Below are 15,339 nucleotides of genomic sequence, written 5' to 3'. Positions count from 1 at the left end.
TTCTAGTCAACGCCCTAAAGGCGATAAATTTCCGATAGATGGCGCATGCGAAAAATCCTTCGTCACAAATTTTGCTAGGTTTCAAAAGCCAGGATATGATAGTTGAGCAAAATTCCAATAGATGGCGAAATAATCTGAGTACAACCGCCCGAAATAAAAAAAATGGAACCATGTACAGTTTACCGAATATTACCACTTGTCTGATTCTGGATTTGAACCTAGGACATCCTCACTACTCCTCGGCCTCTACAGGAACAAAATCATAAAACTTTTTTCTACAAAAACATTTACATTTATTTCAATTGTTTGACAAAAATTGACGGTACATGTTTATAAATTACACTAGATATTAGATCGTCGCTTGCCAGAGCTACAGAAGTCTCTCTCATTACACCTGCGCCATCTACCGGAGAAATCGTGTATTACACAGAGTTTTTTCAATTTCACATGTTTTTGGTTTTATGGATGATCAATCAATTCTTAAATTGCGTCGTCTAGTTGTTTTTGATTTGGATTGATCCTGCTGCTGACTCATTGTTGATTCTTCACTTTTACAGCCATCAGATCCTAGTAATTCTTGTATGAATTTAAACCTCGATAGAAACAGCTTCCAAACAATGTACCATCCTAGAAACAATAAACAATATATACAATGTACCATCCTAGAAACAATAAACAATATATACAATGTACCATCCTAGAAACAATTAAAAGTAGATTAATAGAGCAAATAAACATGTACACATATTCAGATTCAACAATGATTGACAGCCGATCTGGAACTGGATCAGTGAACTAAATAGTAGCTACATCCAACGGCTACAGTTTAAACTTATTTTCTATAACCACTATCATAAAAACTACATGACAATTTAATTAATTTCATACTGGATAAAACAACCTAGATCTCTGGAGACTGTCTGGAGATTCTATGGTGATTCGCAGGTGCAAACGTGGATTCACTGGTATCCATGCCTTGGTAACATATTGATAACATATGGTCTCATGGATTGAGAGAATCCAGTCAGTAAATCCGGTTACATCTACCCGGGAGGGGAACCCACCAGCAGAGTAGGGTTATCATTCAACAAGCCCACTGGATATTCTCGATAAGATAAAAGCACCACCGACGATAAGGTAAAAGCAAAGTTACCCCATGGACCTTGCTTCTAGCTTGGGGGCCGGGCCTGGGGTCTAGTCGGCTCCGGAGGAGGCTCACTTTTACATTAAAAAATGCGAATAACAAAATACTTCAAGTGAGCGTCGGAAATAAACATAAATAAAACTGAAACATACCTAAAAATATGAATAATATGACAACAAGAAGGGAAGCGACGAGTGAAAATATTGATAGAAAAATCTCATTCATTTCTATCAACCAACCCGGAAGTAACTTTCAATAACATTTAATTGGATTTGACTTGACGGCTTCTACTAATAACCAACTGAAACCGACCGGAATTAACCGGAGCCAACCGGAAACCGACTGTCGGGTTTGAAGTGATTTTGCCTTACCAGCCAGATAAAATTCTAACTAACCCTGACCCTAAATGTCATCGGATTTCATCAGTCGTACGGCAGGAGTATTAGACTGGCTGACTGTCCCATTCAAACGAGACCGGTAACCAGTCTAGAGGAATATATTTGTAAAAGCGCTAGATGGCAGCACCTGACGGCATAAATACCCAAAGTCATCATGGCGCTCGCTGAGATTTGTCGTTTCGATAAAAAACAGTTTCAAACGCAAGTTTACCCTTTAAATGCTCGAAATAGCGATGTCACTTTTGGGGAACAGGATAGATTTGTGGTACCTCCGAATTATGACGTGAGTTTCATTCTTATCATCACAGAATCAGACAGTTACAAAATATTCAATATTCAATCAATTGTCAATTTATTTTATTGCTTGTTCGCTGTGTCAGGGTCGGAGAAGTTTGAACGAGTTGACTGATGATGAAAGTCCGATGAAAATACATTTCGATCATGGAACGACAACTTTAGCATTTAAATTTAAAGAAGGTGTGATAGTTGCAGTGGATTCGAGAGCTTCAGCAGGACCTCTCATCGGTAAGCAACTGATACCCTCCCCCTCCCTCCCTGAACCACTGGCACTCTGCGTCCTGTCCAGAGAGAGCTGAAATTATTTATTTTTATCTGGGATCAATTTTTTGGGGATGTTTCGCTTAATCCTTTGAATACATACCTCAATATCGTCTCAATACGCGACCAGTGAAACTGTGTATTACGCTGTATTGAAGGATTATCAAACAGTAAAATCAGGAGATCTCTCAATCTATTGTTTGTTTGTTTGTGTTGATAGCGTCACAGACTGTGAAGAAAGTGATTGAAATCAACCCGTTTCTGTTGGGTACGATGGCAGGTGGCGCTGCTGATTGTATGTTCTGGGAGAGAGTTCTAGCAAGAGAAGCCAGGTCAGTATACACTACATCTAGTCCGGTCAGTATACACTACATCTAGTCCGGTCAGTATACCCTACATCTAGTCCGGTCAGTATACACTACATCTAGTCCGGTCAGTATACACTACATCTAGTCCGGTCAGTATACACTACATCTAGTCCGGTCAGTATACACTACATCTAGTCCGGTCAGTATACACTACATCTAGTCCGGTCAGTATACACTACATCTAGTCCGGTCAGTATACACTACATCTAGTCCGGCCAGTATACACTACATCTAGTCCCGCCAGTATACACTACATCTAGTCCGGTCAGTATACCCTACATCTAGTCCGGTCAGTATACACTACATCCAGTCCGGTCAGTATACACTACATCTAGTCCGGTCAGTATACACTACATCTAGTCCGGTCAGTATACACTACATCTAGTCCGGTAAGTATACACTACATCTAGTCCGGTCAGTATACACTACATCTAGTCCGGTCAGTATACACTACATCTAGTCCGGTCAGTATACACTACATCTAGTCCGGTCAGTATACACTACATCTAGTCCGGTCAGTATACACTACATCTAGTCCGGTCAGTATACACTACATCTAGTCCGGTCAGTATACACTACATCTAGTCCGGTCAGTATACACTACATCTAGTCCGGTCAGTATACACTACATCTAGTCCGGTCAGTATACACTACATCTAGTCCGGTCAGTATACACTACATCTAGTCCGGTCAGTATACACTACATCTAGTCCGGTCAGTATACACTACATCTAGTCCGGTCAGTATACACTACATCTAGTCCGGACAGTATACACTACATCTAGTCCGGTCAGTATACACTACATCTAGTCCGGTCAGTATACACTACATCTAGTCCGGTCAGTATACACTACATCTAGTCCGGTCAGTTGGTCCACACCCGGTCACAACTCCTCCTCTGGTGCAGTTTATCAAACATGTTATAAACATTTCATTTTAGGATTTATGAATTGAGGAATAAAGAAAGAATTTCTGTTGCTGCGGCTTCAAAACTATTGGGAAATATTGTGTATGACTATCGCGGTATGGGTTTATCTATGGTAAGCATCGCTCTCCTCCCTCTCTCCTCCCTCTCCTCCCTTTCTCTTCTCTCTCTCTTACTCTCCTCTTACTCTCTCCTCCCTCTCCCCTCCCCTCCCTTTCTCCTCTTACTCTCTCCTCCCTTTCCCCTCTCCCTCTTTTGCTCACTCCCCTCTCCTCCCTCCCTCTCTCTCCCTCTCCCCTCTTCCCTCTCCTCCCTTTCTCCACTTACTCTCTCCTCCCCTCTCCCCTCCTCTTTTACTCTCCCCTCTCTCCTCCCTCTCTCCTCCCCTCTCTCCTCTCTCCCCTCTCTCCTCCCCTCTCTCCTCTCCTCTTACTCTCTCCTTCCTCTCCTCTTACTCTCCCCTTCCTCCCTCTCCCCTCTCCTCCCTTTTTCCTCTTACTCTCCCCTTCCTCCCTCTCCCCTCTCCTCCCTTTCTCCTCTTACTCTCCCCTCTCTCTCCCCTTCCTCCCTCTCTCTGTATTTCTCTTTGTTTATGTTGAATTGTTTTATTTTGTTATTCTAGGGAACTATGATCGTTGGTTGGGACAAGAGAGTAAGTATAAGTAATTCATTATTCCAGTATTTTACCGACTGGCCACTAGGGGGTGTTATTAACTAGTTTCTGGTATTGTATAATTGTAGGGGCCCGGATTATTCTATGTTGACAGCGACGGTCAGAGATTATCCGGTAATCTGTTCTCCGTTGGATCGGGATCTCCGTACGCTTACGGGGTTTTAGACGACGGATATAGATATGATTTATCTGTAGAGGAAGCGTATGAACTGGGAGTGAGGTCTATTTATCACGCCACTCATAGAGACGCGTACAGCGGAGGTGTCGTTAACTGTGAGTATTCAATCCACCCCTCCCTTCCTCCCTCCATACGTGAGGGGAATGAGGGGATATGCTATATGCACCATCAATAAGGGAGATTACATACAAAACCATCCATGAGATAGTCGGTTAGGGTAAAAGATTTGATTGAATAAAAGGGAGGTTGATCGAATGGTGTGGCCCCATGTCTTAAAGGGGGAACGAGGTGCATATATAAAAACATCCATGAGGAGGAGATGGTTAGGGTAAAAGTGTGCGATTTAACATACCCCCCCTCTCCACCCCCCTCTCCTCTCATACTGCCCTCTCCTCTCATACTGCCCACCACAATGTAGGATGTTGTATGTTTTGTAGTGTATCACATGAAGGAAGATGGTTGGATTAAAGTTTCTCAAACAGATACGATGAAACTACATTATAAATATCTCGCAGAGAAAGAGAAGAAATGAAGAGGATAAAATGAAGATGAAATAAAAATGATGAATGTGTTTTTGAAATCAATTCCTTCAAAATAAATAAGTTATATGTATTTGTACTAAATGTTTCTGCTATATCGTATCATACATATCACTACAGGGGTCAGTTTCACAGTCTTATGTCAAGTCAAGTTTTTACGGTCCCAATGTCTGATATTGGGAATGGATTCCTCAATGACGAGGGGTGTCGCGATTCATATACCGGTACCATTTAGCTGAACGAATGACCAACAAGTCATGTTCGAGCGTAACGCTGCATCTTACTGGCGACTCATGCGCCATCTAGCGGAATTTAAAGGTATCAATGATTTCACATCCTCAAAGTAGTGAAGTTTGTAGAGATTTTAAGTACATGTATTTACATTATTTTATTTGTTAAATGAATGAATTCAGAAGATTCCAGAAAAAAAATACTGAACATAAACATTGAATAAACTAAACCCATCACTCGAGGACCAGCCCACCTTAGATTGTCCTTAGAAAAACTGTTTTTGAAATATGGTATATTTTGATGAAATTAAACATTTCTGGAAATTCGATGTTTTTTATCTGTTTCTCCTGTTGATCTTTGAAATGTTTCCGCTTGGCCTTGCATTTTAATATGAGTGTAAGCAACAACACCTGAAACAATAATAACTTCATTAAACTTCTGATATTAACAATAAACGAGCTGCAGATTGTGAGTTTAGAAAAGCTTACCGGTTAAAGTGAGTAGAATTCCGATAAATTGTCTGAATGAAAGTGGATCAGAAAATATCATATATCCACCTAACAGAGCTGTACAGAACTTCACATGACCGGCCATATTGTAAGTGACGGGAGATGTGTTTCCTATTATCCAAAATATCGATAAATTCACCAGGAAGGCAACAATTCCTGAAGCTAAAACCATCAACTAGAAAAATAGATAAATCATTGTTTGAATAAATATCAAGGAAATAGTGATTGAAAGGGAGGGTAGGGGGGTTACAAACCATTGCCTGTATGGACCATGGACCCAATATTCCACCTTTACCAACTAAACTTTCAAAGAATGGAATTATACACATCAGAAACGTCGCTGAAAGGGGTGCTTGATACATCAATAGCTGCATACAATTCACTTGAAATTCATGCTGTTTAGAACCGACCCACTGAAAAACAGAGCAATCATCACAGATTCATCGCAGAATCTAACAACACATAATGCCAGGAATACGGACCACTTGATAGACGGAGGTAACCAATACACCACTAGCAGCAAACATTGATCCAGTTACACTAAATCTGACATCATAAAATGAATTCAGAAATACTCCGACAATAATCGGCATCTGAAACACAAACCAAAACCAACTCAACATTTTTATCATCAGTGAGTTCTTACAATTTGGGAAAAAATGAACTTACCAAAGTCAGCTTCACTTTCCATGAAAATGACTTGCCATAAAAGTAAGTCTGGATAAGTATTATACACGGTGTAGTCATTGTTTTAGCTAACTGATAAGTTCCAACTGTATTAGTTTGTAATGATAGATTTGTCAATACAACAAATCCACAAAACGATAAAGAAAGCGGAATCATTTTCAGGATCGGTAAAGATTTGTGTTGAAATATATTCATATGTTTACATATTAACAATCCGATAGTTGTGACGATGAAATGGAAGCAAGTTAGGGTCATATTTGGGAATCCATAATGAGTATAAATCCATTTATTCAATAAAACTATCACAATCGACGATAGAATATTCACAAATAAACATAAACTAACAACATATCGCGACGGGTTAGTCAACGCCATTTTACCTACTTACGATACCGTTTACCCGCGGCGCAATACTAGAAACGAACTGCGTCGACTCGAGATTTGTGTCAGTTGAGTTACCCAACTACTACCACGGCTATAAGCTTATACACTCGAGAATAATTAGTTTGTTTCGTATGAGATGTAATAAAAATTACTTCCGGGTTCGGATTTTCTTCCGGGTTCTCCTTTTTTTTCAACTTGTGGCAAAATAAACAATTTAGATCTAACTGTGACGAGTTGTCTATACTGTAACGATGTATGCCGCAAATCAGAGTTATTTATTGTTATCAAACGCTTTTTTATCAATAATCGCGTTCATTGTGACATTCAGATTAATTCCTAGATTCAAACAGATGTTCATTAAAGCCAATTTATTCGGCATTGATTTGAGCAAAACGACAAAAGTCAAAGTGTAAGTTGCTTCCCTTTATTGTCCTGTTTCTTTCATTAACATATGAATTGTAATTTCTGATATTTGTGGTTTATATTTGACAGACCTGAGGCTCAAGGCGTCTTGTGCGGAGCTATTTATCTATTAGTTCTATTCCTGTTTATACCAGTCGTATTTTATCAACATATCGCGGAAGGGAAAATATTACAGGCATTTCCACATGAACGTGTAAGTACTTCATCCTCACTTGCCAGGGGTTAATCGAGTACCTGCTCCTATCACCTGAATCGAGTACCTGCTGCTAACACCTGAATTGAGTACCTGCTCCTAACACCTGAATCGAGTACCTGCCCCTAACACCTGAATCGAGTACCGGCTCCTAACACCTGAATCGAGTACCCACTCCTAACACCTGAATCGAGTACCCGCTCCTAACACCTGAATCGAGTACCTGCTCCTAACACCTGAATCGAGTACCTGCTGCTAACACCTGAATTGAGTACCTGCTGCTAACACCTGAATCGAGTACCTGCTGCTAACACCTGAATCGAGTACCTGCTCCTAACACCTGAATCGAGTACCTGCTCCTAACACCTGAATCGAGTACCTGCTCCTAACACCTGAATCGAGTACCTGCTCCTAACACCTGAATCGAGTACCTGCTCCTAACACCTGAATCGAGTACCTGCTCCTAACACCTGAATCGAGTACCCGCTCCTAACACCTGAATCGAGTACCCGCTGCTAACACCTGAATCGAGTACCCGCTCCTAACACCTGAATCGAGTACCCACTCCTAACACCTGAATCGAGTACCCACTCCTAACACCTGAATCGAGTACCCGCTCCTAACACCTGAATCGAGTACCCGCTCCTAACACCTGAATCGAGTACCCACTCCTAACACCTGAATCGAGTACCCACTCCTAACACCTGAATCGAGTACCCGCTCCTGTTGTTAATTGTATGTATATATTTCAGTTGGTCGAGTTTATTTCTGCTCTGCTGTCGATCTGTTGTATGATATTCCTCGGGTTCGCAGACGATGTTTTAGATTTAAGATGGCGCCACAAGTTGCTGCTGCCTACGATGGCGTCTCTTCCGTTGTTAATGGTTTATTTCGTGAATTTTGGATCCACTACAATTATTGTACCTAAACCGCTACGCGCGTTGCTAGGATACGATTTAAATCTCAGTAAGTATCCGTGGATACAATGAGTATTACATGTGTCAGCTGATTGATACAATGAGTATTACGTGTGTCAGCTGATTGATACAATGAGTATTACGTGTGTCAGCTGATTGATACAATGAGTATTACATGTGTCAGCTGATTGATACAATGAGTATTACGTGTGTCAGCTGATTGATACAATGAGTATTACTGGGGTCAGCTGATTGATACAATGAGTATTACTGGGGTCAGCTGATTGATACAATGAGTATTACTGGGGTCAGCTGATTGATACAATGAGTATTACTGGGGTCAGCTGATTGATACAATGAGTATTACGTGTGTCAGCTGATTGATACAATGAGTATTACTGGGGTCAGCTGATTGATACAATGAGTATTACTGGGGTCAGCTGATTGATACAATGAGTATTACTGGGGTCAGCTGATTGATACAATGAGTATTACTGGGTCAGCTGATTGATACAATGAGTATTACTGGGGTCAGCTGATTGATACAATGAGTATTACTGGGGTCAGCTGATTGATACAATGAGTATTACGTGTGTCAGCTGATTGATACAATGAGTATTACTGGGGTCAGCTGATTGATACAATGAGTATTACTGGGGTCAGCTGATTGATACAATGAGTATTACTGGGGTCAGCTGATTGATACAATGAGTATTACGCGTGTCAGCTGATTGATACAATGAGTATTACTGGGGTCAGCTGATTGATACAATGAGTATTACGTGTGTCAGCTGATTGATACAATGAGTATTACGTGTGTCAGCTGATTGATATATGTATTATATTTGTAGGTTTATTGTATTATGTGTATATGGGAATGCTGGCTGTATTCTGTACTAATGCTATTAATATATTAGCCGGTATAAATGGATTAGAATGCGGTCAAAGTGTCATCATTTCTATATCAGTTATTATATTCAATCTGATCGAATTACGAGGTATGAATCATCAACATTCGATTATAACCGTTTATAATTCATGCTAATTAATGCTAAAATGAATAAATTCTATATTTCAGGTGATTTTAATAATGATCACGTATTTTCACTGATATTCATGATGCCTTATCTGGCCGTTACATTAGCATTAATGTATTACAACTGGTAAGTAAAAATATGGCAGTAATTTATCAGTGAATAATTGATTAACTGACTGACTGGTTGGCAGGCTGATTAGTTGGTTAGCCGACTGGTTGGCTGGCTGATTAGTTGGTTGGTTAGTTGACTGGTTGGCTGGCTGATCAGTTGGTTTGTTTGTATGCTGACTATTTGGCTGACTGATAAGTCGGTTGGTTAGTTAGCTGACTGGTTAGTTAGCTGACTGGTTACTTGGCTGATTGGTTGGCTGTCTGATTAGTCGGTTGGTTAGTTAGCTGACTGGTTTGTCGATTGATTGGCTGGCTGTGGTAAGCTGGCTGACTTGCTGGCTGACTGGTTAGTTGATTGGTTAGCTGACTGTCTGATTGATTGATTGATTTGATTGATTGTATATATTTCCAGGTATCCGTCTGCTGTATTTGTCGGAGACACATTCTGTTATTTTTCCGGAATGACGTTCGCAGTCGTCGCGATTCTCAGTCACTTCAGTAAAACAATGTTACTGTTTTTTATTCCGCAAGTTTTGAATTTTATTTATTCGGTTCCTCAGCTGTTTCACTTCGTGCCGTGTCCGAGACATCGTTTACCAAAGTAAGATTTTCATCTCTCAGTTCGCCCCTCCTCCCCATCCTCCTCCCCTCCCCCTCTCCCTCACTCCTGTTCCATTTATTCATAGAATGTTTTTATTATTTATTTTAGATTTGATGCTAAAACGAATAAATTAGGAATGAGTTTAGTAAAATTCCGCGTTGAAGACCTCGGTTTATTCGGCCGTGTTTTAGTGCGTTTATTCGCTGTGTTGCGTATTATCGATATTAAGTACAATCTCGGCGACGACGGAAAATTTGTCGAATGTAATAATTTTACGCTGATTAATTTTATTTTATCAATTATTGGTCCGACTCATGAGAGATCACTCACAGTGATTCTTCTTGCTTTTCAAGTAAGTTTTGATTTCTAATGATTTTATGCTAATATCAATAGATTAAACTAATGTTTAAACTGTTATTGTTTTTTTTAGGTATTTTGCAGCATTGTTGCATTTATGATAAGATATCAATTATCACGATTATTTTATGACGTATAAAAGAGAGAGAGAGAGAGACCTGGAGAAGATAAGAAGGAAAGACTGATGCAGCTGGGCGAAGTGGAGCCCACAAAGTAAAAATTAATTAATCAAATTTAATTTGTCTCAGATAATCATCAATTTTCACCAGTGTTGTTTGTACTAATCACTGATTGAGTTTAGAACAAATTCTGATCGAGTTTTGATTCAAAAAATTTCTAATTGTTAATGAACGAAATACTTAAAAAGTTTTTCCCCTATTGGAATGAACTTTTATTGTCACAAAAACGGTTGAAAAAAATGTTATCGATGGAATGTATTTTTGTAATCCTTTCTGTGCTGAGGATAAAAGGCTTTTCTATAAATTATTAATAAACTTTCTATACAAGATATTTTCCTTTGCTTGTTTTCTTTTTTCTTTAATAGTTGATAGGTTTTCGGGCAATAGGTGACCCGGGCAGAAAACGGCACCCGGCACGCGGGGTCGGGGACATTGGTATAGTACCGTCAAGTGCTGCCACCATGCGTAGGACTAGAACACTAAATTAGCGTCACTAAATCGAATGATAACAGATACATTTTTCGCATACATTAAATTGATTGAGATCAATCTCATATATCAGAAAACTGTGTATAGAAACTGAACTGTTACATAGATATTTTTATTTACAAAATACGGTTACATAAAAAATAAATTCTATGCCTCTTTTTGTCTTTGCGATAAGCATTTATCAAGGCTGTGGAGCTGACCTTGCTCTAATTATTCGGTAGCAATGAGTAAAATCTGACAGCTGTGGCGGTGTTCCGGTTTACTTCCGGGTTGCTCTAAAAATTCAAAATGTTGCTGTCCAGATGTTTAACTAAAAGATACAGGACGATAATAAACAGCAGCAGCAGCTGCAGCAGCAGTATTCAGTGTAATATACCGGTAAGACCACCCCCCCCCGAGTCCTAGCGGAGCTATACATACAGTGTTACCTGTCTCCAAGGCTAGTTGTTGTCAGGAACGTAACAATGTCCTGTATTCAGACTAGTGACTAAATCAAATGGTACCAAAGTGCTACAAACTCGTCCCAGCGCCGGCAATACCTCATCGGGCTCTACTTTCATCCCGCACCGATCCCCAACCAGTTGATTTTAAATTTTATCTATCTCTTTCAGAAATTATCAACATGCATCAAAAAATTTCATAGCAGTAACAAGAAAGATTCAAAACGGTAATTAGAAACAATAAACACTGTCTGTGCAGACGCTACTGCGTTTCAGAGACACACGTCTTTACAGGTTTTAAGATATGACATCATGTTATACAGTCTGCACCGCAGTGCGGTGTATAAATCAGTGATAGATTTTGCTAGTACACCGCACTGCGGTCTATTGATGTAATTAGTATTTAATTTATATCTCTCTTGAAAAATGGCAGCACCTGTCAAACATAGTGAAATATTAGTAACTAATGATACACCGCACCGCGGTGTAGATGCACTATAGGGGTATTCCCGTTATTCAACACACTAGGGTGGAATTCTTCAAAATTTTCAAATTTTCTCCCGCACTATAGAGTATTAATTAGTCGGCACTGAAAGGGTTAAGAGATATGTATTTAAAACAACTCTGTTTGAAATGTATGTTTTTCTATTTATTGCGACAGTGAATTTGATGCTGATGAATTATTACATCGTAGTTCGATTCCTACCGATCATTTCCAGAGGAGTTTACCTCGATTACCGATACCTAAACTACATGATACATGCAGCAGATACTCGCAAGCAGTTCAACCTTTAATCTCTCAACATAAACAACATTTCTCTGTTGATAAAACTGTTCAGTCGCTTCAAGGTACCGTGCGTGCGTCCGTATTTAATCAACTTATTCGATAATTGGTCTTCCCCCTTTCTCCTGTTCCATTTATTCATAGAATGTTTTTATTATTTATTTTAGATTTGATGCTAAAACGAATAAATTAGGAATGAGTTTAGTGAAATTCCGCGTTGAAGTCCTCGGTTTATTCGGCCGTGTTTTAGTGCGTTTATTCGCTGTGTTGCGTATTATCGATATTAAATACAATCTCGGCGACGACGGAAAATTTGTCGAATGTAATAATTTTACGCTGATTAATTTTATTTGATCAATTATTGGTCCGACTCATGAGAGATCACTGACAGTGATTCTTCTTGCTTTTCAAGTAAGTTTTGATTTCTAATGATTTTATGCTAATATCAATAGATTAAACTAATGTTTAAACTGTTATTGTTTTTTTAGATATTTTGCAGCATTGTTGCATTTATGATCAGATATCAATTATCACGATTATTTTATGATGTGTAAAAGAGAGAGAGAGAGACCTGGAGAAGAGGAAGAAGGAAAGACTGATGCAGCTGGGCGAAGTGGAGCCCACAAAGTAAAAATTAATTAATCAAATTTAATTTGTCTCAGATAATCATCAATTTTCACCAGTGTTGTTTGTACCAATCACTGATTGAGTTTAGAACAAATTCTGATCAGTTTTGATTCAAAAAAATTCTAATTGTTAATGAACGAAATACTTAAAAAGTTTTTCCCCTATTGGAATGAACTATTGTCACAAAAACGGTTGAAAAAAATGTTATCGATGGAATGTATTTTTGTAATCCTTTCTGTGCTGAGGATAAAAGGCTTTTCTATAAATTATTAATAAACTTTCTATACAAGATATTTTCCTTTGCTTGTTTTCTTTTTTCTTTAATAGTCGATAGGTTTTCGGGCAATAGGTGACCCGGGCAGAAAACGGCACCCGGCACGCGGGGTCGGGGACATTGGTATAGTACCGTCAAGTGCTGCCACCATGCGTAGGACTAGAACACTAAATTAGCGTCACTAAATCGAATGATAACAGATACATTTTTCGCATACATTAAATTGATTAAGATCAATCTCATATATCAGAAAACTGTGTATAGAAACTGAACTGTTACATACATATTTTTATTTACAAAATACGGTTACATAAAAAATATTTTCTATGCCTCTTTTTGTCTTTGCGATAAGCATTTATCAAGGCTGTGGAGCTGACCTTGCTCTAATTATTCGGTAGCAATGTGTAAAATCTGACAGCTGTGGCGGTGTTCCGGTTTACTTCCGGGTTGCTCTAAAAATTCAAAATGTTGCTGTCCAGATGTTTATCTAAAAGATACAGGACGATAATAAACAGCAGCAGCAGCTGCAGCAGCAGTATTCAGTGTAATATACCGGTAAGACCACCCCCCCCGAGTCCTAGCGGAGCTATACATACAGTGTTACCTGTCTCCAAGACTAGTTGTTGTCAGGAACGTAACAATGTCCTATATTCAGACTAGTCTATTATGGTACCAAGCTACAAACTCGTCCCAGCGCCGGCAATACCTCCTCTGGCTCTACTTTCATCCCGCACCACTCCCCAAACAGTTGATTTTAAATTGTATCTATCTCTTTCAGAAATTATCAACATGCATCAAAAAATTTCATAGCAGTAACAAGAAAGATTCAAAACGGTAATTAGAAACAATAAACACTGTCTGTGCAGACGCTACTGCGTTTCAGAGACACACGTCTTTACAGGTTTTAAGATAATGACATCATGTTATACATTCCTATATATAGTGGAATTAAACATTCATTAAAAGATATGTGTTTAAAACAACTCTGTTTGAAATGTATGTTTTTCTATTTATTGCGACAGTGAATTTGATGCTGATGAATTATTACATCGTAGTTCGATTCCTACCGATCATTTCCAGAGGAGTTTACCTCGATTACCGATACCTAAACTACACGATACATGCAGCAGATACTCGCAATCAGTTCAACCTTTAATCCCTCAACATAAACAACATTTCTCTGTTGATAAAACTGTGCAGTCGCTTCAAGGTACCGTGCGTGCGTCCGTATTTAATCAACTTATTTGATAATTGATCCTCCCCCTCCCCCTTTCTCCGTTCCATTTATTCATAGAATGTTTTTATTATTTATTTTAGATTTGATGCTAAAATGAATAAATTAGGAATGAGTTTAGTGAAATTCCGCGTTGAAGTCCTCGGTTTATTCGGCCGTGTTTTAGTGCGTTTATTCGCTGTGTTGCGTATTATCGATATTTAATACAATCTCGGCGACGACGGAAAATTTGTCGAATGTAATAATTTTACGCTGATTAATTTTATTTGATCAATTATTGGTCCAACTCAATGAGAGATCACTGACAGTGATTCGCCTTGCTTTTCAAGTAAGTTTTGATTTCTAATGATTTTATGCTAATATCAATAGATTAAACTAATGTTTAAACTGTTATTGTTTTTTTTAGGTATTTTGCAGCATTGTTGCATTTATGATCAGATATCAATTATCACGATTATTTTATGATGTATAAAAGAGAGAGAGAGAGACCTGGAGAAGAGGAAGAAGGAAAGACTGATGCAGCTGGGCGAAGTGGAGCCCACAAAGTAAAAATTAATTAATCAAATTTAATTTGTCTCAGATAATCATCAATTTTCACCAGTGTTGTTTGTACTAATCACTGATTGAGTTTAGAACAAATTCTGATCCAGTTTTGATTCAAAAAATTTCTAATTGTTAATGAACGAAATACTTAAAAAGTTTTTCCCCTATTGGAATGAACTTTTATTGTCACAAAAACGGTTGAAAAAAATGTTATCGATGGAATGTATTTTTGTAATCCTTTCTGTGCTGAGGATAAAAGGCTTTTCTATAAATTATTAATAAACTTTCTATACAAGATATTTTCCTTTGCTTGTTTTCTTTTTTCTTTAATAGTTGATAGGTTTTCGGGCAATAGGTGACCCGGGCAGAAAACGGCACCCGGCCCGCGGGGTCGGGGACATTGGTATAGTACCGTCAAGTGCTGCCACCATGCCTAGGACTAGAACACTAAATTAGCGCCACTAAATCGAATGATAACAGATACATTTTTCGGATACATTAAATTGAGTAAGATCAATCTTATATATCAGAAAACTG

General features: G+C 38.7%; 5 protein-coding genes across 6 annotated transcripts; 4 read left to right on the top strand and 1 right to left on the bottom strand.

Annotated features, from left to right (window-relative positions):
- The first annotated feature begins 1,663 nt into the window (after positions 1 to 1,663).
- On the top strand, positions 1,664 to 4,840 carry LOC141914539 (proteasome subunit beta type-5-like). The gene is made up of 7 exons (XM_074805761.1): positions 1,664 to 1,825; positions 1,923 to 2,067; positions 2,321 to 2,432; positions 3,409 to 3,508; positions 4,016 to 4,045; positions 4,135 to 4,339; positions 4,682 to 4,840. Exons 1-7 carry the CDS (start codon positions 1,697 to 1,699, stop codon positions 4,774 to 4,776), a joined length of 816 nt encoding a protein of 271 aa, XP_074661862.1. The 5' UTR covers positions 1,664 to 1,696; the 3' UTR covers positions 4,777 to 4,840.
- Positions 4,841 to 5,173: 333 nt separating this feature from the next.
- On the bottom strand, positions 5,174 to 6,599 carry LOC141914541 (solute carrier family 35 member E3-like). The gene is made up of 5 exons (XM_074805762.1): positions 6,193 to 6,599; positions 6,006 to 6,116; positions 5,778 to 5,936; positions 5,503 to 5,698; positions 5,174 to 5,424 (listed from the first exon to the last, which is right to left on the bottom strand). Exons 1-5 carry the CDS (start codon positions 6,583 to 6,585, stop codon positions 5,321 to 5,323), a joined length of 963 nt encoding a protein of 320 aa, XP_074661863.1. The 5' UTR covers positions 6,586 to 6,599; the 3' UTR covers positions 5,174 to 5,320.
- A 125-nt stretch (positions 6,600 to 6,724) lies between these two features.
- LOC141914529 (UDP-N-acetylglucosamine--dolichyl-phosphate N-acetylglucosaminephosphotransferase-like) lies at positions 6,725 to 10,724 on the top strand. Its single transcript, XM_074805751.1, has 8 exons — positions 6,725 to 7,003; positions 7,087 to 7,210; positions 7,963 to 8,176; positions 8,979 to 9,125; positions 9,206 to 9,290; positions 9,687 to 9,875; positions 9,984 to 10,227; positions 10,306 to 10,724. The coding sequence occupies exons 1-8, from the start codon at positions 6,846 to 6,848 to the stop codon at positions 10,369 to 10,371; spliced, it is 1,227 nt and encodes a 408-aa protein (XP_074661852.1). The 5' UTR covers positions 6,725 to 6,845; the 3' UTR covers positions 10,372 to 10,724.
- A 423-nt stretch (positions 10,725 to 11,147) lies between these two features.
- LOC141914531 (carnitine O-palmitoyltransferase 2, mitochondrial-like) lies at positions 11,148 to 13,023 on the top strand. The gene is made up of 5 exons (XM_074805753.1): positions 11,148 to 11,278; positions 11,512 to 11,567; positions 12,002 to 12,189; positions 12,292 to 12,535; positions 12,613 to 13,023. Exons 1-4 carry the CDS (start codon positions 11,189 to 11,191, stop codon positions 12,315 to 12,317), a joined length of 360 nt encoding a protein of 119 aa, XP_074661854.1. The 5' UTR covers positions 11,148 to 11,188; the 3' UTR covers positions 12,318 to 12,535; positions 12,613 to 13,023.
- A 422-nt stretch (positions 13,024 to 13,445) lies between these two features.
- LOC141914530 (carnitine O-palmitoyltransferase 2, mitochondrial-like) lies at positions 13,446 to 15,085 on the top strand. Of its 2 annotated transcripts, XR_012620847.1 has the most exons (5): positions 13,446 to 13,580; positions 13,804 to 13,859; positions 14,048 to 14,248; positions 14,343 to 14,587; positions 14,666 to 15,085. XR_012620847.1 is itself a non-coding variant. In XM_074805752.1 (4 exons), the coding sequence occupies exons 1-4, from the start codon at positions 13,491 to 13,493 to the stop codon at positions 14,357 to 14,359; spliced, it is 351 nt and encodes a 116-aa protein (XP_074661853.1). In that variant the 5' UTR covers positions 13,446 to 13,490; the 3' UTR covers positions 14,360 to 14,479. The 2 variants fall into 2 exon arrangements, 1 of the variants encoding a protein (XP_074661853.1); XM_074805752.1 differs by lacking the exon at positions 14,666 to 15,085 and having other exon boundaries at positions 14,048 to 14,235; positions 14,343 to 14,479.
- Positions 15,086 to 15,339: the final 254 nt, after the last annotated feature.

Source organism: Tubulanus polymorphus, unplaced genomic scaffold, assembly GCF_964204645.1.
Source record: "Tubulanus polymorphus unplaced genomic scaffold, tnTubPoly1.2 scaffold_11, whole genome shotgun sequence".
In the NCBI taxonomy this organism is placed as follows: domain Eukaryota; kingdom Metazoa; phylum Nemertea; class Palaeonemertea; order Tubulaniformes; family Tubulanidae; genus Tubulanus; species Tubulanus polymorphus.
This window is presented reverse-complemented; position numbering and strand designations above follow the sequence as displayed.

What these genes read in the sequence shown, in the direction of transcription:
- LOC141914530 (XM_074805752.1), top strand. Translation starts at nt 13,491, where the DNA reads ATGTTGCTGTCCAGATGTTTATCTAAAAGATACAGGACGATAATAAAC. An exon ending in GTATTCAGTGTAATATACCG is followed by an intron (nt 13,581 to 13,803) that starts GTAAGACCACCC and finishes TATCTCTTTCAG; the next exon opens with AAATTATCAACATGCATCAA. An exon ending in AACAAGAAAGATTCAAAACG is followed by an intron (nt 13,860 to 14,047) that starts GTAATTAGAAAC and finishes TTATTGCGACAG; the next exon opens with TGAATTTGATGCTGATGAAT.
- LOC141914541 (XM_074805762.1), bottom strand. Translation starts at nt 6,585, where the DNA reads ATGGCGTTGACTAACCCGTCGCGATATGTTGTTAGTTTATGTTTATTT. An exon ending in GGAAAGTGAAGCTGACTTTG is followed by an intron (nt 6,117 to 6,192) that starts GTAAGTTCATTT and finishes TTTGTGTTTCAG; the next exon opens with ATGCCGATTATTGTCGGAGT. An exon ending in TTACCTCCGTCTATCAAGTG is followed by an intron (nt 5,937 to 6,005) that starts GTCCGTATTCCT and finishes TCTGTTTTTCAG; the next exon opens with TGGGTCGGTTCTAAACAGCA.
- LOC141914539 (XM_074805761.1), top strand. Translation starts at nt 1,697, where the DNA reads ATGGCGCTCGCTGAGATTTGTCGTTTCGATAAAAAACAGTTTCAAACG. An exon ending in GTTCTAGCAAGAGAAGCCAG is followed by an intron (nt 2,433 to 3,408) that starts GTCAGTATACAC and finishes ATTTCATTTTAG; the next exon opens with GATTTATGAATTGAGGAATA. An exon ending in GCGGTATGGGTTTATCTATG is followed by an intron (nt 3,509 to 4,015) that starts GTAAGCATCGCT and finishes TTGTTATTCTAG; the next exon opens with GGAACTATGATCGTTGGTTG.
- LOC141914529 (XM_074805751.1), top strand. Translation starts at nt 6,846, where the DNA reads ATGTATGCCGCAAATCAGAGTTATTTATTGTTATCAAACGCTTTTTTA. An exon ending in AAAACGACAAAAGTCAAAGT is followed by an intron (nt 7,004 to 7,086) that starts GTAAGTTGCTTC and finishes TATATTTGACAG; the next exon opens with ACCTGAGGCTCAAGGCGTCT. An exon ending in AGGATACGATTTAAATCTCA is followed by an intron (nt 8,177 to 8,978) that starts GTAAGTATCCGT and finishes TTATATTTGTAG; the next exon opens with GTTTATTGTATTATGTGTAT.
- LOC141914531 (XM_074805753.1), top strand. Translation starts at nt 11,189, where the DNA reads ATGTTGCTGTCCAGATGTTTAACTAAAAGATACAGGACGATAATAAAC. An exon ending in GTATTCAGTGTAATATACCG is followed by an intron (nt 11,279 to 11,511) that starts GTAAGACCACCC and finishes TATCTCTTTCAG; the next exon opens with AAATTATCAACATGCATCAA. An exon ending in AACAAGAAAGATTCAAAACG is followed by an intron (nt 11,568 to 12,001) that starts GTAATTAGAAAC and finishes TTATTGCGACAG; the next exon opens with TGAATTTGATGCTGATGAAT.